We start from the raw sequence: 25332 nt of genomic DNA, 5'->3' as shown, positions 1-25332 counted from the left end.
CTAGAAAGGCCAAAACCTAGGAAGAAACCTAGAGAGGAACCGGGCTATGTGGGGTGGCCAGTCCTCTTCTGGCTGTGCCGGGTAGAGATTATAACAGAACATGACCAAGATGTTCAAATGTTCATAAATGACCAGCATGGTCGAATAATAATAAGGCAGAACAGTTGAAACTGGAGCAGCAGCACAGTCAGGTGGACTGGGGACAGCAAGGAGCCTTCATGTCAGGTAGTCCTGGGGCACGGTCCTAGGGCTCAGGTCCTCCGAGAGAGAGAGAGAAAGAAAGAGAGAATTAGAGAGAGCATATGTGGGTTGGCCAGTCCTCTTCTGGCTGTGCCGGGTGGAGATTATAACAGAACGTGGCCAAGATGTTCAAATGTTCATAAATGACCAGCATGGTTGAATAATAGTAAGGCAGAACAGTTGAAACTGGAGCAGCAGCATGGCCAGGTGGACTGGGGACAGCAAGGAGTCATCATGTCAGGTAGTCCTGGGGCATGGTCCTAGGGCTCAGGTCCTCCGAGAGAGAGAGAGAAAGAAAGAGAGAAGGAGAGAATTAGAGAACGCACACTTAGATTCACACAGGACACCGAATAGGACAGGAGAAGTACTCCAGATATAACAAACTGACCCTAGCCCCCCGACACATAAACTACTGCAGGATAAATACTGGAGGCTGAGACAGGAGGGGTCAGGAGACACTGTGGCCCCATCCGAGGACACCCCCGGACAGGGCCAAACAGGAAGGATATGAGAATGAGTTCAAACAGAAAACACAGCAACTACCCCATCACTGTTTTGGTAAAAAGCTGAGGAATGGGGCAGGAGAAATGTAACCACTTTCAAATTCATAGATAGGTGTTATGGATACAAGGACTGACCATCCATGAGATCAACATTATAGTTTTAACCTTGAGGCTTTAAAAAAATAAAAATATTGTACCTTTTATTTAACTAGACAAGTCGGCTTATGTTACAATGAGTCGGCTTATGTTACAATGAGTCGGCTTATTTACAATGACTGCGTTGTTCGGAGGGAGAACGACAGATTTTTGCCTTGTCAGCTCGGGGATTCGATCCAGCAACTTTTCGGTTACTGGCCCAATGCTCTAACCACTAGGCGACCTGCTGCCCCATGTTTACTATACAGTGTTTGTTTACAATAACGGTATTTACAAACATTGGATTAATAAAATAGTATAATTTGGGTTCTGACGTGGTACGGTAAGACAGTTGAATGAAGCAGTTGTAAATGATATTATTCAAGAGTAATTAAATGGCGTTATGTCATTATTTTAATAGTACAAACATGGATGTAGCAATCGCAGATTGGAGCATATCTGTGGACAATGGCTCTATCGGTTAAATCTGGCTAATATCCGAAAGATCGCTAGTTCTATTCCCAAGGTGAAAAATCTGTCTGTACCCTTGAGCCAGGCACTTAACCCTTATTGCTCCAGGGTCGCTGTTAATAATGGCTGACCCTGGCCGTGACCCCACTCTCCGAGGGTGTCTCGGGGGGACTTGGGATATGCCGAACACACATTTCCAATTCACACATGCGTATGATAGACACGTGTACATGTGAAATAGGACAAATAAGCACCCGCCAAATGATTAGTATTACACTTTGCTCCCAGTCCTCTCAAATGTCTTTCTGACCGCATCTTCTCTCCCTCATCATCACCACTGGTTTATAAAAGGGCTGGATCGTCCATCTTGACTCACCTGTCATGTTCTGTAAGCTCAGTGGTCATGAAGGAAAGGGAACGAGGAAAGGAAGCTTACTACAGTAAGCCTATTGGGGCACAGCAGATGTACGTTTGTGCGTTGCGTGGACTAGGAATTACTAGTCACCTGCAGTAGCTGTGGAGAATACTACGAGTAGGCCAGTATATGTAACGATCCCAGTATAAGCTGGAATGCCACTTGTCTTTTAACTCCTTGAACGTTATCAACTCGGTGATCCCCCCCCCTTGGTCAAAACACTGCTTGGGTGTGCAGTTTGGGCTGGAGATGGGGGCAGTGGTTTGGATGTCTTTGTAGTACAGTACAAAGGTATCCATGAAATAACTCATGTTTGTACCACAATGAGCCCAGGAAACTTCTCTCCCTTCCCTGGTCAGTCAAGGAACTTACATTAACTGTGGTGTTCTGTTGAATAACTTTTGTCTGTGAACATTTCTGTTTTTTATTTTGTCTGTACGGCACATAAACATGTCACAGTGGTTGTTTTTGTGTTGTATGGTTTTGTGTTGTCTTGTGTGTATGTTTGTGTTGTGTTTTGTCTGGTATGTGTGTTTTGTCTGACTTGCATGACTGTGTGTCATTTAGCATCCCAAACTTCACCAACACACCTTGGGTGGTCGTAGTCGAGTCCCCATTTTTAAAATGTCTGTCAGAATGTCAACATTTAGATGACATGTCAGCCAAGTTGATGTTAACTTTAAACCCTACTACCGGTTTCTTTACTGTGATTCACCAACATAACACCCCTAAATAACATATTCTCTAACGGTGAATCCTGGGCTCTTGCCAGGCCGAAAAGTTACACTTGTGGTTGTTTATATGAATAATGTTTAACATGAATAGTGTTCTGGCCTTGAAGCCAGACAATATATTGGTTTAAATTTAATTGACACATTTTCTTTCTCTCAGAGCCTCAAAGAGGGACTGACCGTGCAGGAGCGCATGAAGCTGTTCGAAGCGAAAGATTCCAGAAAGATCTGAATATTGTGGACTCTGTTTCTTTTCCACACTTCACTCAAATGAAAATGGCGATCAGACTGCAGAGAACATACACATTACAACTCTACCGTGATCCTGGACTAACTGCACCCCGTCCGGAATAGAAAGTGCTCTGACTTAATTAAAGTTTTTTTTGTTGTTGCCCGTTTTTGGATTCATTGAAAGCTTTTTAATATGCTACGGTTTCTCATTTACACTGTTTAATTCTGTGAATATGCTTCTTGCAGCTGTCAATCATGGCCTTGACGTGTTTAGAAATGTAATACGGTGATAAGTATATCCACTCTCCTGGGAATTTAAATATGTTTTGGGCTGCATTGCAGTTACGAGAGGGCTTATTAAGGATAGCATTTATCTTCCATTATGTTTTCGGCTTCTCAGTTTCTTAATCCACTGAAATGCCAAAACAGAGGGGTTTGGTTCAGTATAATAATCTGTCCCAATAGGAATCCGTTGGAATATCTGCTGTAGTGTTTTGTTACCACAAGCAACAATTGCTATTTCTAATTATGATGTTGTACGTGTTTTAAATAAGTGGCTGTTCCACTTGTTGTAAATAACTACTGGAAGAGATATGTAAGAGTAGGGTTGACCAGGGATTGTGGTGGCATCTGGTGACTACTTGATTTACTTGAGGAAACAGATTTTTTTTTTCCTTCTATAATGTTGGTGTAGTGGCTTCAAGCCAACTATATACCGTGCAACCAAACTTCACGGCTAGGCTACTGTCAAATATTATGGCAAACAACCTAACTCGCTACTGATAACATACGCCTTTTTGTCGTGTGAGGTTTTCAGCCCAGAAAGTTGACCTAATGTAGAGCTTTGCATGACTGTTAATTTGAATTAGTGAATTGATCAATTCCTATAATTTTTCCTTTTTGTGTTTTAGTGATTGTTCAGTTTGAGCAGACGTCTCCTCCGTAAGCTTTGCTTTGCTTCACCGCTCTTCTCTTTTTTTATTTTTGATGCTGGGAGGGGAGATGTTTAACTGAATATACCTTTCACTTGGTCCAATGCCCTGACCTCTCTTTAAAACCCCTTTTTATCTTTCTGGCTCGTTTTGAGTTCAAAGATAAACACATTCACAAAACCTGTGCAGCTATGGAAACACTGTATAGTATTCAAAGCACGCCTTGTAAATATACTGTATGCCACACAGAAGTTGTTTGTGTTACGTTTTAAATCTGTACCTTGCTTACTAGCAACATATACTTACATATGAAAATATATATATGAATATTTTTTATTTTCGTTTGAATGTAAAACGTCAAATAAATTAACCGTTTCTGAACCTCGTGTGATTTGTTCTTGAATTACATTTAGACTCCATTGACACCAAATGTCTGCCATTTTGTTGGATGCTTTTTACTGTTGCAGGGTAAAGGTTCTCCACAGATGTCTTTGAAGTATAACTGCATAACCAAGGGGTTCCTCATCTGGTGAGGTATATCCATTTTTTTCTTTATGTACTTTTATTTAACTAGGCATGTCGGTTAAGAACAAATTCTTATTTACAATGATGGCCTACCGAAAGGCAAAAGGCCTCCTGCAGGGATGGGGGCTGGGATTAAAAATAGGGGACAAAACGCATTACAACAAGAGACCCCACAACACTACATAGAGACCTAAGACAACACAGCATGGCAGCAACACCACATGACGACAACAACATAGTAGCAGCACAAAACATGGCAAAAACAAACATTATTGGGCACAGAGGACAGCACAAAGGCAAGAAGGTAGAGACCACAATACATCACGCAAAGCAGCCACAACTGTCAGTAAGAGTGTCCATGATTGAGTCTTTGAATGAAGAGATTGAGACAAAACTGTCCAGTTTTGAGTGTTTTTGAAGATCGTTCCAGTAGCTAGCTGCAGAGAACTGAAGAGGAGCGACCCAGGGATGTGTTTGCTTTGGGGACCTTTAACAGAATGTGACTGGCAGAACGGGTGTTGTATGTGGAGCATGAGGGCTGCAGTATGTATCAGTGATGTGTCCTATAAGGAGCATTGGTGGCAAATCTGATGGCCAAATGGTAAAGAACGTCATTTATTTTATTTAACCTTTAACTAGGTAAGTCAGTTAAGAACACATTCTTATTTACAATGACAGCCTAGCAAAAGGCCTCCTGTGGGGACGGGGGCTGGAATTAAAAAAATAATAGGGAAGATAAACTTTAGGAAATCCTTTCTCTAATCTCTATGGAGGACCTTGATGAAGAAGGAAAGGGTCAGTTTTTGTCTTTACAACTAGAAATGGACCGAATGTATGAAGAGAGAGCAAAAGGGGCATTTGTAAGATCAAGAAGGAAGGAGATGGTTGGAGGAAGGTGAAAAAAATACAAAACACTTTCACAATTTAGAAAGAAACCATTCTGAATTTACATCTATTCATAAGCTTAATATAGATGGCAAAGAAAATGAAAGCCCCAAAGATATTTCAAAATATGTTTCAGAATTCTATGATAACCTTTATACCAGTAATGCCTGTCCTACTAGTGACATATCTGCCTTTCTAGACTCTGTCAAAGACTATGCAAAATTCATAGATGAAGACTTCCAAAAGTCTTGTGATTAAATTATTTCTATCAATGAAATAAAAAAAATTTTATCAGCAAGTTAAAAGAGAACAAATCTCCAGGGAATGATGGCATTATTAGTGAATTCTATAAATATTCTCCGGATGATATTATTGAATTTATATTTCATGTTTTTAAGGAAGCAATTGATTTAGGGGTCCTGCCTGTTTCTATGACACAAGGCCTCATTTCTGTAATACACAAACCAAACAAAGATTGGAGACCAATCACATTAGTATACAATGATGGAAAGCTACTTGCATCCGTCTTTGCAGAAAGACTTTAAAAAAAGGTCTTGACCAAATCATTGATGATATCCAGTCTGGTTTTATTAAGGGCAGACATATATGTAATAATATTTTACTTGTATTGGACTTGTTAGACTACAATGAGCACATTATGGAAGATAGCTTTATTTTATTTGTAGACTTTTACATGGCATTTGATACAGTTGAACACTGTTTTATTTTTGAGACTTCAAAGTGTAATTAAGAAACTTTACAATAATAGTAACATCTCTGTTCAATTATCCCATGGAACTTCACAGAGATTCGACATTAGACGTGGAATTAAAACAAGGATGCCCGATTTCGCCTTTCTTATTTTTATTGGTCACACAAGTTATGTCACTTCATATAAATAAGGATAGTTTAGGGGGTATTCAGATACAAGACAAAGAGATCAAATGTTTACAATTGGCTGACGACACCACCATTTTGTTTTTAAAGATCATAATGAAGTCAGGAAAGCTATTGAGTGTATTAATGCCTTCTTACATGTATCAGGTTTATCTCTGAATATTAGGAAATGTGAATTATTTGCGTTGAAAAGATGTGACTTAAACTCAGTATGTAATATCCCTGTAAAAGACGTGATCACATATCTTGGTATTACAGTTAGCAAAGATCAGAAAGAAAAGGCCAACTTAAAATCCTCTCCTATTGTAGAGAAAATTGGAAAGAGATTTAACTCCTGGTTAGTTAATGTTAATATGAGAGATTCTGATATGTTTTATTTTGATCCAACTAATATGGACCCTGACTTAACTTTCATTGTTAATTTGTTTATCTTTCATGGAAGATTCTTTGTCCATAAAATTAAGTGGGCAGAGATGATTTAAGAGAGGATTTAAATATTATTTTGAAATTATCAGTAAATGTAAAAACAAAAAAGCAATACACACCAGAAAAGTATTTAACAAATTGAAAATGAATCTTGATATGTAATACCCCTGTCTGTTAGGTTTATGTACTCTGGTTTGTATATTTTTTTGTTGTTGTATTTGTTATGCTCATAATAAAAAAACATAAAAAATACAAAAAAGTAGTCCTTTGTAGTATCTATCTGGGGTGTATTCATTGCATCTTGCAACGGAAACCGTTTACCGTTTAAGAACCAAACGGAAGTAAACTTCAAACTGAACGAAACGGGAATGGACATACCTTAATTTGTCCAATAGGAACTTGTTTTCGTTGCAAAATGGTTTCTGTTGCAAACGTTTTGCAACACAATCGGTGTAATTAATTCACCCTGGGCTCCATCCATATCCAGCTAAAACAATTGCGTTTATGTAAAATAATCTAGCCAATCCAGTAATCTGAAAATTTCAGACGTTAACATCCATATAGGTTTAGGTTTGTAATTCACATGTTTTATATAAATTGTCACTAGTTGTTTTGCAAATTGACCATCAGGAGGCAGAATTTGGTTTCACCGAGAGACTTCAAGTGTCACACAACTCTTTTTCCTAATTTAATATACAAATACAATAATTCATCTTGAAAGTTAACCTCGTGGATGCTTTAAAATAATTGTATTTTTAATGTTCTCATCTTGACCCATTTTCGAGCATAGATCATTGTAATGCGGACGGAACCATTTATAGTCATTTGTTTCTTGGGGAAGATTATTGAGTGAGCGCAAACAGGATATTGCTGTCATCTGTCAACAAAGCAGAAACTCTTATTTTTAGATGTTTTAGTACATTCAAATCAACTCTGGAGGAGGCAATTATTTTGCTCGAACTCTATTTAGTTATTATGGTCATTTCATGCTCATGGGCTGTATATTTTCTGTTCGTTTCTAAACCTGTAATTGGGAAAACTTAAGATTGTTTCAAATTAAGAGAAGCAGCTCGCTAGCCTTTATGGCCAGTCTACGTTCATGTCACATTCAGAAGTGAAATGGTAAGTATTACTTTTTATATAGTGAATATTATTGGTAGCTAAACAAAGCTGTCTTCAATGTTGTCCAACTTGTTTTAATCCCCGCCCAGAATTGTGGGTTTTCTTGACATCACTCATCGCTAGCTACCTGAAGTTTGTTGCACGGCAAAATGGACTTTTCCAAATTTCTGGACGATGATTTCGACGTGAAGGACTGGGTGAATGGGGCCTTCAAGATGCAGAAGGATGTGCCTGGGAAGGCAGATGCACACGCGGCAACGCTGGTCATGAAACTGCAGTTGTTCATCCAGGAAGTCAACAATGCAATAGAGGGTAACTAAGCTTTGGGACAACATCGGGAATCTATTGGTTGGACTCCTTGAGTTGTGAACGATCTGGTGGGTGGCGACGACAAATAACCATACCACAATGTAGCCGATTCACCCCCATCCCCCCGCAAAAAAAAACATTTTTTGTAATCTCTAGGAACTATTTACCAAACAAAGTGAAACGTGTCCCTCGCTTTCAAATAAACGTCTGATTCCAACTTTTGTCTGAACCACACCATATCCCGATGTTGTCCCAAAGCTAACGTAACTGTGACATACTGTAAATTTTGTGTCTCAAGTCATGCTATTTTATTGCTGCCTGTTCCCCGAAACTACCAAGAAACATAAGCATTCCAGGTTCAGTTAACTGAACTGCAAGAACCAAGAGTCATAGGCTACAGTAACCCAATAATTGTCCAAGGACCTTGTTATTTTCAGAGGAAGACTGGCTCTGGTAGCCAAAACAGCCACATATTCAACTTAAATATGAGTCAGTTCTTAATTGTAATACGGGTTTAGAAACGTAAAGCCCTTTAATTTCATGTCACATCAAAATAATTCTACACTTACTGTACACTGTTTTTACTGTACACGGTTTTAACAGACTTCATTGCAGCTGGTCATTTACAACACGTTCTGGTGGCTTTCTCCCATTACACACAGGTGTTCTGCGCATGCTTGATCGCTAATTAGAACAGAACTCTGTTTTCCGTAAACACGCGCCGTAATCTGGAGATGTGCACAAACGTTTTTGACTCATGACATACGCTGCTGCTACTGTTTGTCTAACCTGTTGCCTAGTTACTTTATTCATAGTTATGTACATATCTGCCTCGATTACCTCGTACCCCTGCACATTGACTCGGTACTGGTACCCCGTGTATAAAGCCAAGCTATTGTTACTCATTGTGTATTGATGATTATTTTCTATTATTTCTCTATTTTCTGTCTCTGCATTGTTGGGAAGGGCCCGTAAGTAAGCATTTCACTGTTAGCCTACACCTGTTGTTTACGAAGCATGATTTGATGTCTCCTGCTTCTCTGACCATTGACGTACACAATGGGAAACATTTGAATTGTATTTCTCCTTGTTCAGAGAGCAGTAACCAGGCCCTGCAGAACATGCCCAGAGTGCTGCGGGACGTGGAGGCCCTGAAGCAGGAAGCGTCATTCCTGAAGGAGCAGATGGTCCTTGTCAAAGAGGACATCAGGAAATTTGAGCAGGACACTGTTCAGTCCATGCAGGTATGGGAGCCATTTGCATTAAAAATGCACATCAGACGGATACCTCATCGAAATTGACTTGCGACTAAGCAAACACACACACACACACCACGCAAATATGCAGCACAGTCAGTCCATGTAGATACGGCGACATACACACAGTCGCATAATACTATATAGTACTATGGTCAGGATATTGTCCTATTCAAGTAGGATATCAAGCTCCCAGTGTGGCAAATGCACTTGAAGTCGGAAGTTTACATACACCTTAGCCAAATACATTTAAACTCAGTTTTTCACAATTCCGGACATTTAATCCTAGAAAACAATTCCCTGTCTTAGGTCAGTTAAGATCAACACTTTATTTTAAGAATGTGAAATGTCAGAATAATAGTAGAGACAAAGATTTATTTCAGCTTTTATTTCTTTCATCACATTTCCAGTGGGTCAGAAGTTTACATGCAAATTGAGTCAAATGTTTTGGGTACCCTTCCACAAGCTTCCCACAATAAGTTGGGTGAATTTTGGCCCCTTTCTCCTGACAGAGCTGGTGTAACTGAGTCAGGTTTGTAGGCCTCCTTGCTCGCACACGCTTTTTCAGTTCTGCCTACACTTTTTTGTTGATAGGATTGAGGTCAGGGCTTTGTGATGGCCACTCCAATACCTTGACTTTGTTGTCCTTAAGCCATTTTGCCACAACTTTAGAAGTATGCTTGGGGTCATTGTCTGTTTGGAAGACCCATTTGCGACCAAGCTTTAACTTCCTGACTGATGTCTTGAGATGTTGCTTCAATATATCCACATAATTTTCCTGCCTCGTGATACCATCTATTTTGTGAAGTGCAACAGACCCTCCTGCAGCAAAGCACCCCAAAAACATGATGCTGCCACCCCCCTGCTTCACAGTTGGGATGGTGTTCTTTGGCTTGCAAGCCTCCCCATTTTTCCTCCAAACATAACGATGGTCATTAATGCAAAACAGTTCTATTTTTTGTATCATCAGACCAGAGGACATTTCTAGGACTTGTTTTACTGTGGATATAGATATTTTTGTACCTGTTTCCTCCAGCATCTTCACAAGGTCCTTTGCTGTTGTTCTGGGATTGATTTGCACTTTACGCACCAAAGTACGTTCATCTCTAGGACACAGAACGCATCTCCTTCCTAAGCGGTATGATGGCTGCGTGGTCCCATGGTGATTATACTTGCGTACTATTGTTTGTACAGATGAACGTGGTACCTTCAGGCGTTTGGAAATTTCTCCCAAGGATGAACCAGACTTTTCATTTTCTGAGGTCTTGGCTGATTTCTTTTGATTTTCCCATGATGTCAAGCAAAGAGGCACTGAGTTTGAAGGTAGGCCTTGAAATACATCTACAGGTACACCTCCAATTGATTCAAATTATGTCAATCGGAAGCTTCTAAAGTCATGACATAATTTTCTGGAATTTTCCAAGCTGTTTAAAGGCACAATCAACTTAGTGTATGTAAACTTCTGACCCACTGAAATTGTGATACAGTGAAATAATCTGTCTGTAAACAATTGTTGGAAGAATGACTTGTCACGCACAAAGTAGATGTCCTAACCGACTTGCCAAAACTATAGTTTGTTAACAAGAGATTTGTGGAGTGGTTGAAAAACAAGTTTTAATGACTCCAACCTAAGTGTGTGTAAACGTCCGACTATGTGTTGTCAGTTATACAGCACTAATAAGTCTTTGGCGTGTGGATTCTGTGTTGCAGGTCTTGGTGGAGCTCGATCAGGTCAAGTCTCGGATGCACCTAGCCTCCGATGCACTACAGGAGGCAGACAAATGGAGCACGCTCAGTGCAGACATCGAGGAGACCTTCAAGACACAGGTGGCGTCAAACTACCTCTAAAACCTCTAAAACCCTGCTCCACTCCACAGATATGTAATATCTCTCTGCACTGATTTAAGGATTCAGTGACTTGATATTTTAGGTGGCACGTGGAAGACATCTCACGTTAACGGGAACACACAAGCTCTCGTCATTTTCATTTTTGACTTGACCAAACATCGATTTCCATTTAACCGGAACTTTCTGCCACTACCTCATTCCCCCAGGACATGGCTGTAATCTCTTCTAAACTGACCGCCATGCAGAACAGCCTGGCTATGCTGGTGGACACACCAGACTACTCTGAGAAATGTGTGCACCTGGAGGCTCTGAAGAACAGGCTGGAGGCCTTGGCCAGCCCCCAGATAGTAGCCACCTTCAACTCCATGTCTATAGGTAAGAGACGGTCTGCAAATAACTTATGATTGGGTTGAGATGGAATGCTCAATCTGTATTAGTTTAGACCGGTCTTTCTGAAACCTGATTCTGATTAGGCTTATGGTTTTCTTTTCTTCTGCAGACCAAGCCAAGCTCTTTGTGAAAGTCTTCACGGAGATCGACCGAATGCCACAGCTTCTTGCCTACTACTACAAGTGTCATAAGGTATGTGTTACATTATTACTGATTTTAATTTAGTGTAATTGCTTACGTGGTTTATTTTGTAGGTGTTTTCCAATTGTTGACTTGAATTCGTGTGTGTGTGTGTGTGTGTGTGTGTGTGTGTGTGTGTGTGTGTGTGTGTGTGTGTGTGTGTGTGTGTGTGTGTGTGTGTGTGTGTGTGTGTGTGTGTGTGTGTGTGTGTGTGTGTGTGTGTGTGTGTGTGTGTGTGTGTGTGTGTGTTTCCAGGGTCAGCTGGTGAGTGTGTGGCAGGATCTGTCGCAGAGTGAGCTGAGTCTAAATCAGCAGCTGGCTGAGTTCTACGACACCCTGCTCTCCACCTGGCACTCCCAGCTACAGTGGAGCAGCCAGGTATACTCACACACATACACAGTCTAGTGCTTTTTAAACTTTTTCAGTGGGATCCCATTTCTTTCAGCAGAATTTCTAGCGAAATTCTTCAAATAAATTTAGATTTATACTTTTCTCATCACAATTAAAATAACCAATAAATACTTTGTTTTACTCAATAAAATGTGTATATTTTTCATTATCTTTCAAAGAAGTTTGTATATTGTCCCGTACAATGATCTGTAATTCCCTGCAATTCCCACTCGACCCCGATTTTGAGTACCACTGCTCTGTATCATACCATAACACACGCGCTCCATCGTAACGTAACACACACAACTAAGTATCCTTCCCACACTGTATCAGACAGCAACGCATACTCTCGGTTAGGGCTGCCCAAGTAATTCAATTCACATCGAAATTGCAATATTGACATTTGCAGTGTCCATATCTCAAGAGATCCATATCGTATGCAATATTTTAAAACTCCATTTGGCCGCGTCAGTTTTTAAAATGTACTTTGTTTGTCATCTCTCTTCTCTTGCGTCTGCTTTCCACAAGCCTTGCCCCATGTCACTCAAAGCAGCGCGGCTCCGCCTCCTCACTGTTCGATCCACTATAAGTTTGCATGCAGTTCCAGTCATGCAGTCCACAGATTGTTCCAAACACAAACGATGCTGCTTTCCACTTTGCTTCTTAATAAGTATTTATATGATTCCAACCGTTCACCCAAGTGTTTTGATAAAAAAAATTATAATAATTGCCCATATCGTGCAGCCCTGCTCTAGGCATCCTTACTCACACTACCATACATTTACACACCATGACTTACACTAATAGACTGTACAATAAAAAAATATATATATTCTTGCTGTAAAAAAAACATGTCTGAAGAGGGTCCACAATCTTCCATCTACAACTTGTCATCTCCAACCTAACCCCATGTCCCCATATGACTGACTGTATATGAATCGATCTACCTTCCACCACCAGGTGTTTAAGAACCCATACGAGGTGGTGACAGTGCTGCTGATCCAGACCCTGGGGGCCATGGTGCCCTCCATCCCTGTGTGTCTGAGCACGGCCATGGAGCGCGCCCCCCAGGAGCAGCGGCTGGACACCCTGCTGGAGCTCCACCACACCGCTGCCACCTTCGGCAGGAGCCTGGCGCAGGCCATGTTGCCTCACCTGGGTCTGTTCGCCTGCTACTGCGTCTATGTATTTATTTATAGGCCTATCATTTGCACGTTATTCGACAAGTCTGTCAATGCTGAGGTGTAAAATAGTTGTTGATTTTGATAAACAGTTTATTTTCATCCGCAGTCCCTTGTTAGTCAGCAGTGAGATTGATGATATAGATTCTAAGATTGTAATGATATCAGCCCTGCGTCAAAATACTTGAAAGGTGGCCTTGATTTTGCTTGGAGTTTGCACTTTTGGGACTATTCCATAGGAACATAATTATAGTAGGGAAACTGAAGTATTTGAAAGATCTGCTCATGACATGTTTATGGTAATCTCGATAGTGACGCTAATTAATTGTTTTGATATATATAAAATGCTGAATCCTAACTTACTCAGGTAATTCAAACTTTTCCTTAGGGTTGACATCTGAGCGTTTTTTTTTTTTTGGGGGGGTTCAGCACTCACAAGGTAGACTTATGTTGTGGTTGTACCTCTCAGGTGAGAACAACCTGCTGAAGGTGAATGAGCTGGTCAGTGCCCTGTACGACCCCTACAAACCCTACCAGCTGCAGTATGGAGACCTGGAGGAGTCCCACCTCCTCATTCAGATCAGCGCTGTGCCCCTGGTGAGGCACATTTACATTTTAGTCATTTAAGAGACTTACAGGAGCAATTAGGGTAAAGTGCCTTGCTCACCTCGTCGGCTCGGGGATTCGAATCGGCGACCTTTTGATTACTGGCTCAATGCTCTTATCTGCTAGGATACCACCGCACACACACAAACACACGCACAAACCAAACCTTATTCAATAGTCATTTCATTTTTTTGGGAAGGCGGGTGGAAAGGACCTTGTGACCATTGACCGTGTACTTCTTGCCTTCTCTCTTCATCGTACTTTTTCTTCTCTCTCCCGCTCCTCTTTCTCTGTCCCTCCCTCTTTCTCTCTCTCCTTATTCCCTTCCTTCTGTCAGGAGCGTGGTGAGGTGATAGACTGTGTAGAGGAGCTGAGTCACTCAGTGGGGAAGCTGTTTGGCCTGGCCGGTGCTGCTGTTGACCGCTGTGTCAAACTGACTGACGGCCTGGCCTTGTGTGGCCTCCTCAAGGCCCTCAAAGCCCTCTTCGCCAAGTAATTATACACGACTATACACTTAAAAAAAAAAAAAATGTATTGATCATTTTTTGGGAGGTGGAATGTTAACTTTTCAGTGTAAACTTAAACGGCATGTAGAAAAGATAATAGAGCTATACAGTATATTTTCTTTTAAATAAGATCATCTTTGAGAACTAACAATCGCCATTCCAAAAATGTCATTGCATGGGGCCTCAATTGATTTTGTTATGTTTGAGTCACTCAGATCGCATAAGAACATGGCTTAAGCCATGGTAAAATGTGTAGAATTGTAGTAAATTAGCTTTAAAACATAACAGTTTTGTCTCTGCGGCCAAGAGAACACCCACTACTCCCCCAACCCTAATTATGATACCACTGCTGGAAAAGAAATCCTAGGGGAAACACTGACAGTTCATACACATACTACACAGTACATGCACATTTCAATATTTGTGTGAATATTCTGGTTGACTTTTGTCCATTGCTCTCACATATGCGTCTTGGCCAATTTTTCTTCAGGTATGTGTCAGACTTCTCCACTACTCTGCAGTCAGTCAGGAAGAAGTGCAGGTTGGAGGACATGCCCAGTGCTGCTGTGTTCCAAGAGGATTGGACTGCCTTCCAGAACTCGGTCAGGTGGGTTTTGTGTGAACCCAAATCAAACTCTGCTGGCTCTGATATTTTCCTTTGCACATTGTCATTTTCAGGATGCTTCCAACAACCATTGTTTATTAGATGTTAAGTCCCATATTTAGGGGACTGAGGGGTTTTGGACCGGTTCTGACTGACATTTTGGTGTACAAAGCACTCTGTTAATGTCACAGGGCTCAGTGTCTTATTGTACACTACATGACCAAAAGTAAGTGAACACCTGCTTGTCCAACATCTCATTCCAAAATCATGGGAATTAATATGGATTTGGTGCCCTCTTTGCTGCTATAACAGCCTCCATTCTTCTGGGAAGGCTTTCCACTAGATGTTGGAACATTGCTGCGGGTACAGTCCATTCAGCCACAAGAGCATTAGTGAGGTTGGGCACTGATGCCTGGCTCGCAGTTGGCGTACCCATTCCATTCAATTCATCCCAAAGGTGTTCGATGGGGTTGAGGTCAGTGTGCTGTGCAGGCCAGTCAAGTTCTTCCTCACCTATCTCGACAAACCATTTCTGTATGGACTTCGCTTTGTGCACGGGGGGCATTGTCATGCTGAAACAGGAAAGGGCCTTCCCCAAACTGTTGCCACAAAGTCTAGAATGTCATTGTATGCTGTAGCGTTAAGATTGACCTTCACTGGAGCTAAAGGGCCTAGCCCAAACCATGAAAAACAGGCCCATACCATTATTCCTCCTCCACCAAACTTAACAGTTGGCACTATGCATTCGGGCAAACATGGTTCTCCTGGCATCCTCCAAACCCAGATGTGTCCGTGAGACTGCCAGATGGTGAAGCACGATTCATCACTCCAGAGAATGCGTTTCCACTGCTCCAGAGTCCAATGGCGGCGAGCTTGACACCACTTCATCCGTCGACTTGGCATTGCACAGCGTGATCTTAGGCTTGTGTACGGCTGCTCGTCCATGGAAACCCATTTCATGAAGCTCCCAACGAACAGTTCTGGTGCTGACGTTGCTTCTAGAGGCAGTTGGGAACTCTGCAGGGAGTGTTGCAACCAAGAACAGACTATTTTTGCGAGCCACGCGCTTCAGCACTTGACGGCCCCTTTCTGTTTTCTGTGAGCTTGTGTGGCATACCACTTCCCTGTTGAGCTGTTATTCCTAGACGTTTCCATTTCACAATAACAGCACTTACAGTTGACTGGGGCAGCTCTAGCAGGGCAGAAATTTGACGAACTGACTTGTTGGAAATGTGGCATCCTATGATGGTGCCACGTTAAGTCACTGAGCTCTTTGGTAAGGCCATTCTGCTGCCAATGTTTGTCTATGGAGATTGCATGGCTGTGTGCTCGATTTTATACATTTGTCAACAACTGCTGTGACTGAAATGGCCAAATCCACTAATTAGAAGGGGTGTCCACATGCTTTTGTATATATAGTGTGTTAGAAAGCCCGGTATTTCTGCTACCACTCTGTCAGCAGAGCTGACTTTAAGTGTCAGGTTTTACACCCGATTTGCGTAGGGAGTGACGTATCACATTTTGTGCCCTATCTAGACAAAGAATCGATTGAATTTGCCTCTGAGCAACGGTGCCCAGCCTGCCAGATGGCATGTTAAAGGCAGATTGACGTTTATTGTCTCAAATCTTGCTCTGGAGGCAGAATTTAGCTATTTCTGCTATATGGGCCAGATGCAAAGTCACCATTGTTGGTCTTCATTTAAGGTGAGGGTGAGGCATTAGGGTTAGCAGTGTGGTTAAGGTTAGGTCTAAAATCAGATTTTATGACTTTTTGGCTGTGCCAGGTAGTGACCACTCTGCAGAGCTGCCTCCAGGGCAAGGTTCATGAGAATAAATGCCATATTAAAGGGGACAATCTAGGGACTCTGTCAATTGTGGTTTCGTCTCGCTGTGATATTCTGAGCCAGATTGGGAGCTCTCGAAATGAATAAATGCAAAATAATTTTGTAGAATTGAAACACGACCACTTTCTCTTGGTCACAGAGGGACGAAATGTCTTAATGCGCAAAGCTGAAGTTGTAACGAGTCTGTACACATTCGAATGGTGTTTCTGCTTCGCTCAGAGGACGCTTGGTAGAACATGCTGTGCTGTCAGTTATATGAAATGGATCCAAACTTGTACTGTCACCTAAATATGATCATATTTATTTTACAGTTCGTTATAAGGTTGAATATTATAGTAAATTGTTTATCATTTGATTGTTACTATATTTAGAAAGCATTTCAGTAATTACAAGCCCTATTCCCCCACTTGTTGAATAGGACAAAAGTCTGATATTGTTTAAAAAATATATTTTCGTAATATTTGTACTATATACTTGAGCCTGTGTCCTCAAAAGTCAGTACACCTCAGCAATTGTATACATTTTTTTTTTTTACCAGAAAGGTCAGTTCCAGACCTTTTGAGAACTATGCAGCATTACTAGATATTGTTTATGGTAATATCATGAAAAATAATAACTTTTGGGTCTCTTTAGGCAGAAATCTACATTTACATTTTTTTTTATTTCCCCCATAACGTTCAACCAGGCCAATGCAGCACAGCTCGGCCGGTCATGGCCCGGTAGTATGAAAAGAGTAATTGTGCATGAACTGTCTGTTATTTTTGCTACCCCGTGTAATCCTCTTCATTGCAGGATCATTGCCACCTGTGGGGAGTTGCTGAGACAGTGTGGAGCCTATGAGCTGCAGCTGTCAAACAAGTAAGACCAATGTCATCGCTCTAGCCGAGTTCCAAATCAACCCCCAGACCCTACTCCCTAGCTACCTGACTCCCCTACTTATATCCCTTTCATACTTCCCCCGTTCTCTTGCCCTGAATTTTATTTAAGTACGTTTTATTTCAAAGTGCATGGGCCTCAACACACTTTATGATCCTATAGGATCCTGGCCACGGCGGGGAAGTACCTGTCTGAGTCGTACAGCCCTAGGAGCCTGGCGGGCATCCAGGAAGCCAGCTCCACAGAGAGGAAGGCAAGCGGCAGGAACCCCTGGCAGGAGTATAACTACCTGCAGAGGGGCAACATGTCAGAGTACAACAGCCTGATGGGGCTGCTCTACTCCCTCAAGGTATGGATGTTCATACGGAGGGGGGATGACTTGGCACTGTTAATTTTCATTTGGGTTTAAGGTTTTTAGCTTGGCTGTGATGTTACAGTAGTTGTCGGTTTTTGGCTAGGATGGGAATGAAGCCTATAAATGGTCAAATGTCCCATTTTTGAACTATTTTCAGAGTGAAAATACAGAGTCTTGTGATCTACGACCTATGTCATTTTTGCTTCAATAAAGGCTTGTAAATGCAATTAAGTAAGTGTCACTATGTTTTCAGGGAGTTAGGTCTGTTGTGAGGTCTGACATGTTCAAGTTGCCGTTGTTTTGTAGGAGAAGGGGACAGGTAACTCCAGTCTTCTGGCTGAGCCCCGAGTGGCTCTGACCCGTCTCAACCAGCAGGCCAACCAGCTGGCCTTCGACTCGGTCTTCCTGCAGATCAAACATCAACTCTGCTTGGTCTCCAAAATGGAGGTCTGTGTATGTGTGTGTGTGTGTGTGTGTGTGCAGTCAGTGAATCTAGTTTCTGTATGTAAATGTAATGCTTACATATGTTCCGTCTTGTACCACGGCTGTTATCAGAGCCGAGACGCAGGAGGTTTTGGAGAGAGCTATGCTGAAGACCTGCCTACCTTCAGCTTGTCCCCACAGGAGTACATCACCAATGTATGTCTGGCCTAACTATGGGCACAACATCTACAGGTTATATAATTCAAGTCGTAGATTCAAGTGTTATTGTATGTGTATTATGTAATATATAACCTGTCCTTGCAAGCTGTCTTTTGGAAAAATGTTTTAGTGGGGTTTTTTTCTGCTGTGAATGTTCACCGTTAGTGTTACTACAGTACTATGAATGTTCCGGTTCCGTCAGATTGTGTTGAGGTGGCTTACTGCCTGTGGTTTCTCCTTGAAAGATAGGACAGTACATCATGTCTCTGCCGCTCCACTTGGAGCCCTTTGTGACGCAAGAAGACCCGGCGCTGGAGTTGGCCCTGCACGCAGGAAAGCTGCCTTTCCCTCCTGAGCAAGGTGACCCCCCTCTCTTCATTCGGTCTATCCCTCCATCTGTCTCTCTACTCTTCCCTCCTTTTAGATGTTTGCCCCTCTTGTCTGGTACCCGTCTCCCTTGTTCTTTTGCTCCTCATCTCTCTTCAGGTTTTCCACCTTTTTCCTCCCTTCCCCAGTCCTCTCCCCATACCTCTCCCCTCTCTTCTCAGTCCCCCCCCCACTTTACCTATTGCCCTAAACTTCCTGTCTCTTCTTTCTTTCTTTCTTTCTCTCCTTGCACACTCCATCTCTCCTCCAGTCTCCCTCTCGTTTGTCCTAATTTCAATAGCTGCCCTTGCCATTTTCTGTGTGTGACTGGCCATGCCTCATGTTGTTTGTCTGTTGTTTCAACCTCAGGTGATGACCTTCCGGAGCTGGACAACACAGCAGACTACTGGCTGGGCTCCATCGCCAGGGCGACCATGCAAACGTACTGTGACGCCATCCTGCTCATCCCAGAGCTCACGGCCCACTCCACCAAACAGCTGGCCACCGACATCGGTACTGTACCTCTTGTCAATGACCCCCAAAATAATAGGGATGTAACGATTCACCGATAAGCATTGGTCCCAGGTTCAAACGTTGAAGATACGAGTGCGTCGCTCTGCGGGAGCCCAAACCGCTCCGACGTTCAAACGTTGAAGATACGAGTGTGTCGCTCTGCGGGAGCCCAAACCGCTCCGATGTTCAAACGTTGAAGATACGAGTGTGTCGCTCTGCGGGAGCCCAAACCGCTCCGATGTTCAAACGTTGAAGATACGAGTGCGTCGCTCTGCGGGAGCCCAAACCGCTCCGACGTTCAAACGTTGAAGATACGAGTGCGTCGCTCTGCGGGAGCCCAAACCGCTCCGATGTTCAAACGTTGAAGATACGAGTGTGTCGCTCTGCGGGAGCCCAAACCGCTCTGATGTTCAAACGTTGAAGATACGAGTGTGTCGCTCTGCGGGAGCCCAAACCGCTCCGATGTTCAAACGTTGAAGATACGAGTGTGTCGCTCTGCGGGAGCCCAAACCGCTCCGACGTTCAAATGTTACAAATTGACGGTTCGCTAATGTTTTTTTTTTAATCGTATTGTTTTATTCCGAAAATACCTAATCTGTTGTGACTGACTTGATGTGTCCTCTCCGTCAGTTCAGTAGCCTGTCGAACTTTTGTGACTAACTGCATATGACTGTCAAATAGCAACTGTGCGCCCAGCTGGGAGATACAGCTGCTGGTGCCAACGAGAGGTCAGCCTCTCCCTGTTCTAATAGGATATTTGTACATCTGTGCAGCACTTTCAGCTTTCAGACGGCTGTAAAATGGCTCTCTCAATGTCCAATTATAGGCTTTATTAGTTGAGTGACAACCAATGTAATTTGCTGGCTCATTGTTACCAAATGTGCTGTAGAAAATGGTGTTTTACCGGACTTGTGTAGCCTGCCAGAGTGGATGCAACTCACATCCAACTGCTGATTTAATGTTTTCAATCATTCAGATTTTATTTAGATTGTTCAGGTTCACCATAAGAAATAGTTTTGGTAGTTTTGCTTTAAACAGTCAATGTTTTTGGTAATTTTTACATAAACAGGGTTATTTTGTAAAGGACAGCAATTATTTTTACGAGCTGTGCAAGGTTGCATTCAATGGTCCCCTCCTGTACTCCCTGTTCACCCACGACTGCATGGCCAGGCACGACTCCAACACCGTCATTAAGTTTGCAGACAACACAACAGTGGTAGGCCTGATCACCGACAATGACGAGACAGCCTATAGGGAGGAGGTCAGAGACCTGGCCGGGTGGTTCCAGAATAACAACCTATCGCTCAACGTAACCAAGACTAAGGAGATGATTTTGGACAACAGAAAAAGGAGGACCGAGCACGCCCCCATTCTCATCGACGGGGCTGTAGTGGAGCAGGTTGAGAGCTTCAAGTTCCTTGGCGTCCACAGCAACAACAAACTAGAATGGTCCAAGCACACCAAGACAGTCGTGAAGAGGTCACGACAAAGCCTATTCCCCCTCAGGAAACGAAAAATATTTGGCATGGGTCTTGAGATCCTCAAAAGGTTCTACAGCTGCAACATCGAGAGCATCCTGACATGTTGCATCACTGCCTGGTACGGCAACTGCTCGGCTTCCGACCGCAAGGCACTACAGAGGGTAGTGCGTACGGCCCAGTACATCACTGGGGCAAAGCTGCCTGCCATCCAGGACCCCAACCCCAACCACCCCAGTCATAGACTGTTCTCTCTACTACCACATGGCAAGTGGTACCGGAGTGCCAAGTCTAGGACAAAAAGGATTCTCTACAGTTTTTACCCCCAAGCCATAAGACTCCTGAACAGGTCATCAATTGGCTACTCGGACTATCTGCATTGTGTATGGTATTGGGGCCCATGTATTTAGAGTCCTATTGAATCGTTCATGAAATATGTGTTAGAAAGCTCTAGATCAATTTTGTACATGGAGCCAATGTGGTTATAAGCAGTGAATGTCATTGCTTCTTGGATGCTGTATGATCATCTGGAGTTGGTTGTTTAGTTTTTTAAAAAGTCAAACTACAGACTCGTTTTACATTTTCAGATTTAAAAAAAAACGTAAACCAAGAAGCAATACGTACTTACACACACGTTGTAATTCAAAAGTTATATGTAACTGCATTGATGTTGATAGTAATAGAGCATCATCAAGTATGCGTTGTCAAATGCCTACTTGCCAAAGCATCAATAAAATGTATCATTAAGCTTGGCAGGTTACTCTACATCTATTTGTAATTAATATCGGAAACCCAGAACTAAAATGTTGACGCTCGATTAACTTCAGGGGGAGATGTGAACTTGACTTGCAAAGTATCCCCCCCCTCCCTCCCTTAATTAGAAACTCTACAAGTTTCAGGCAAGTCTATTGGCCAAATGTCCACTTCTGAAATTTGAAATATGCGAGCACCTGCAAAATTGTAATTTGTCCAAATGTTCAGTGGTGAAAAATCAGCGTACCAGAACAGAGTTCCTCATTAGTCGTTGCATCCCACAGACTGTTGACAGACGCAACAATACCATTTATGTTGTGTGTCTATCCACAAGAGATTAATTGGTAATAATCTAATTGCATCGGTCACATACACATATTTAGCAGATGTTATTGGGGGTGTAGCGAAAAGCTTGTGTTCCTAGCTCCAACAGTGCAGTAATATCTAACAATGCACATGAATCTAAAGTTAAATAATGGATTTAAGAAATATATAAATATTAGGACACGCAATGTCGGAGTGGCAATGACTAAAATACAGTAGAATATAATATAGTATATACATATGAAATGAGTAAAGCAGTATGTAAACATTATTAAAGTGATATGTGATTCTATGTATATGGGGCAGCAGCCTCTAAGGTGCAGGTTTGAGTAACCGAGTGGTGGCTATTTAACAGTTTGATGGCCTTGAGAGAAGCTGTTTTTCAGTCTCTCTGTCCCAGTTTTGATGCAGCTGTACTGACCTCGTCTTCTGGATGATAGCGGGGTGAACAGGCTGTGGCTCGGGTGGTTGTTGTCCTCTGATCTTTTTGGCCTTCCTGTGACATCAGGTGCTGTAGGTGTCCTGGAGGGCAGGTAGTTTGCCCCCGGTGATGCGTTGGTCAGACTGCACCACCCTCTGGAGAGCCCTGCAGTTGCGGGCGGTGTAGTTGCGGTACCAGGCTGTGATGCAGCCTGACAGGATGCTCTCAATTGTGCAGTTGTAAAGGTTTGTGAGGGTCTTAGGGGCAAAGCTGAATTTCTCCTGCATCCTGAGGTTGAAGAGGTGCTGTTGCGCCTTCTTCGCCACACTGTCTGTGTGGGTGGACCATTTCAGTTTGTCAGTGATGTGTACGCCGAGGAACTTGAAGCTTTTCACCTTCTCCACTGCGGTCCCGTCAATGTGGATAGGGGGGTGCTCCCTCTGCTGTTTCCTGAAGTCCACGATCAGCTCCTTCGTTTTGTTGATGTTGAGTGAGAGGTTGTTTTCCTGACACCACTCCTCCAGGGCCCTCACCTCCTCCCTCTAGGCAGTCTCGTCATTGTTGGTAATCAGGCCTACTACTGTTGTGTCGTCTGCAAACTTCATGAATGAGTTGGAGGCCTGCGTTGCCACACAGTCATGGGTGACCAGGGAGTACAGGAGGGGGCTGAGTACCCACCCTTGTGGGGCCCGTGTGGAAGATCAGTGAAGTGGATGTGTTGTTTCCTACATTCAGTGCTCGCTGACACGGTCACCAGGTGTACAGTGTTTCCTCCGACACATTGGTGTGGCTGGCTTCCGGGTTAAGTGGGCATTGTGTCAAGAAGCAGTGGGTACAGGAACAATGGTGGACATCTTGAAGCAAGTGGGGACAGCAGACTGGGATAGGGTATATTGAATATGTCCGTAAACACTCCAGCCAGCTGGTCTGCGGATGCTCTGAGGACATGGCTCGGGATGCCACCTGCAGCCTTGCGAGGGTTAACACGTTAACACGTTATTCACATTGGCCAGGGACAACGATACAGTCCTTGGGAGCGGGCCGTGTCGGTGGCACTGTGTTATCCTCAAAGCGGGCGAAGAAGGTGTTTTTAGCTTGTCCCGGGAGCAAAACATCTGTGTCTTGCGAAGTGGCTGGTTTTTCCCTTTGTAATCAGTGTTTGTCTGTAGACCCTGCCACATACTATATTATTACCTATTATTGACTATATTATGTCCATACTATGTTTTCAGTGTGTTAGTGCCACACAGTGTTTTGTTGATCTTCAACATCTGTCTCCTAACAGACTATCTGAGCAACGTTATGGACGCTTTGGGCTTGCAGCCCTCCAGGACCCTTCAGCAGATAGTGACCCTGCTGAGGGCCAAGCCAGAGGAGTACAGACAGACGGCCAAACTGCTGCCCCGCAGACTGGTGTCCACCATCGCTGCCCTGAGAGGGCTGGACCACTGACCACGGTCACACTCTAAACCGGTAACTGACTATGGACAAAAAAAGCTATTTTGCTAACTCTGGCACATTTAAATGTTGATGAATGTTTTTTATTTTTATTTTACCTTTATTTAACCAGGCAAGTCAGTTAAGAACAAATTATTATTTTCAATGACGGCCTGTTCAGGGGCAGAACGACAGATTTATACCTTGTCACCTCAGGGTTTTGAACTCGCAACCTTCCGGTTATTAGTCCAACGCTCTAACCACTAGGCTACCCTGCCGTACACTGTCTCTGTCACACAAGTCCAACGTTAAAAGTATAGGGCCCAGTTTTTTTTTTATTTTCTCGTCCCAACACAAATACATTGTCTTTCACCTCCTTTGTTGGTCAGCCTGATCTCAAATGTGTTTACACTTGACCCAAAAACAAATCCAGTCTCAGAATGTAGAGAGAAAAATAGCAAATTACACTTTTTTTTTTTTTATACACGTAGTAAATATGGAAGTATGTCATGTAAAAAATTATGATCCTACTCAAATCGCTTGTTCCACACTGTTTTTCCTTCTCTATAGATTTGATCGCTACAATCTGGACTCCTGGTATGACGTAGAACTGAGAAGTATCCATTTGGGGATATTCCCATCATGCAACATCTTCAAATCAAATATTGTAACTGCTTTGGCATCATACTATTGGCAATTCTGTTAGTAAAAAAAAGAAGATTGTTTTCTATTATGTTACATTTTTGTTCATTTACACTTATATTGGGGTAAATCTGGGTAGAATTGGTTTTGCTTATTTGTAATGTACTGGAATCTGTCCACTAATTAAATAAACATGTGGCCTTGTTGTCTTTAATGAAATTAATTGAAGATTCAAGTGCAATGTCTGATTAACTGAGGATGCTGTTGCCACAGCAAGGGTAGTATTGTTCACGTAGGCTATGTTTAACAGTATGAAGGTTCATCTCAGAGAATAATTAATGAACATACTGTAATGCTAGGGTTGGCAACAGGCCAAAGCTTTTTTTTTTTTTTTTAATAGACTAAAATCTCCAGGAATTCAACTGATTTGTTTAATTTAGGAAATATGTTCCCAAGTATTCCCACAGACAAAAAAAAAGATGTGATCATGTCTGAAATTGTTATGTTGAAATACAATCTGTTTTGGAGCTTCGTTGTGGTCAATTTGCAGTGTACAAATGATTAGAATTATGTTTCCGCCCTGACCATCCGTCGGACAAAAATCGTCCTGAATCTAGTTGCCTACCCCTGGCCTGCCGTAAAACAGTTGCAGGATAGGCTAACTGTAGTGAGGATCTGAATTTTCTGGGCAACACATTTTCGGAGTATCTTTCCCAATGTAAAAAAAAGAAGTTATTTTTTATATATATTTTAGGCCTAGCTGTCACTGTCTGATTTCTAGTGGAGCATTCTGGCCTACAGCAGGAAAGTAGAATGAGACAGACCCCAGTCAGCATCACATGCCGCTACCTGCTCTCCTCCAACATGGATCAGTGTTTGGCCGTGACGTCAGCCGTCA

The 25332-nt window shown here is 42.6% G+C and overlaps 2 protein-coding genes across 7 annotated transcripts in view; both read left to right on the top strand.

The window, feature by feature from the left end:
• Positions 1-4039, top strand: part of si:ch73-103b11.2 (putative leucine-rich repeat-containing protein DDB_G0290503) — a 108457-nt gene extending 104418 nt beyond the window's left edge. For all 6 annotated transcript variants that reach the window (XM_052488375.1, XM_035747911.2, XM_035747920.2 and 3 more), the window contains one exon: positions 2656-4039. Coding sequence is in view for 5 of the 6 variants with exons in the window: in XM_035747911.2 (XP_035603804.1) it covers positions 2656-2727 (72 nt within the window). In the remaining variant the exon portion in view is untranslated. The remainder of the gene's footprint in view (positions 1-2655) is intronic.
• A 3186-nt stretch (positions 4040-7225) lies between these two features.
• Positions 7226-24643, top strand: cog7 (component of oligomeric golgi complex 7). The gene is made up of 19 exons (XM_035747899.2): positions 7226-7513; positions 7603-7825; positions 8918-9066; positions 10789-10905; positions 11133-11301; positions 11426-11508; positions 11752-11874; positions 12847-13045; positions 13537-13664; positions 14011-14165; positions 14670-14786; positions 17420-17485; positions 17666-17852; positions 18165-18305; positions 18414-18497; positions 18746-18860; positions 19236-19379; positions 23641-23828; positions 24363-24643. Exons 2-18 carry the CDS (start codon positions 7663-7665, stop codon positions 23805-23807), a joined length of 2307 nt encoding a protein of 768 aa, XP_035603792.1. The 5' UTR covers positions 7226-7513; positions 7603-7662; the 3' UTR covers positions 23808-23828; positions 24363-24643.
• The last annotated feature ends 689 nt before the right edge of the window (positions 24644-25332 follow it).

The sequence above is a fragment of the Oncorhynchus keta genome, chromosome 3, assembly GCF_023373465.1.
Source record: "Oncorhynchus keta strain PuntledgeMale-10-30-2019 chromosome 3, Oket_V2, whole genome shotgun sequence".
Taxonomy (NCBI): domain Eukaryota; kingdom Metazoa; phylum Chordata; class Actinopteri; order Salmoniformes; family Salmonidae; genus Oncorhynchus; species Oncorhynchus keta.
Note: the sequence above shows the minus strand (reverse complement) of the source record. Positions and strands in the feature narration are given on the sequence as shown.

Coding starts and splice junctions, on each gene's coding strand:
- cog7 (XM_035747899.2), top strand. CDS start 7,663: ATGGACTTTTCCAAATTTCTGGACGATGATTTCGACGTGAAGGACTGG. Junction 17,853..18,164: donor GGCTGCTCTACTCCCTCAAG/GTATGGATGTTC, acceptor GTTGTTTTGTAG/GAGAAGGGGACAGGTAACTC. Junction 18,306..18,413: donor GCTTGGTCTCCAAAATGGAG/GTCTGTGTATGT, acceptor GGCTGTTATCAG/AGCCGAGACGCAGGAGGTTT.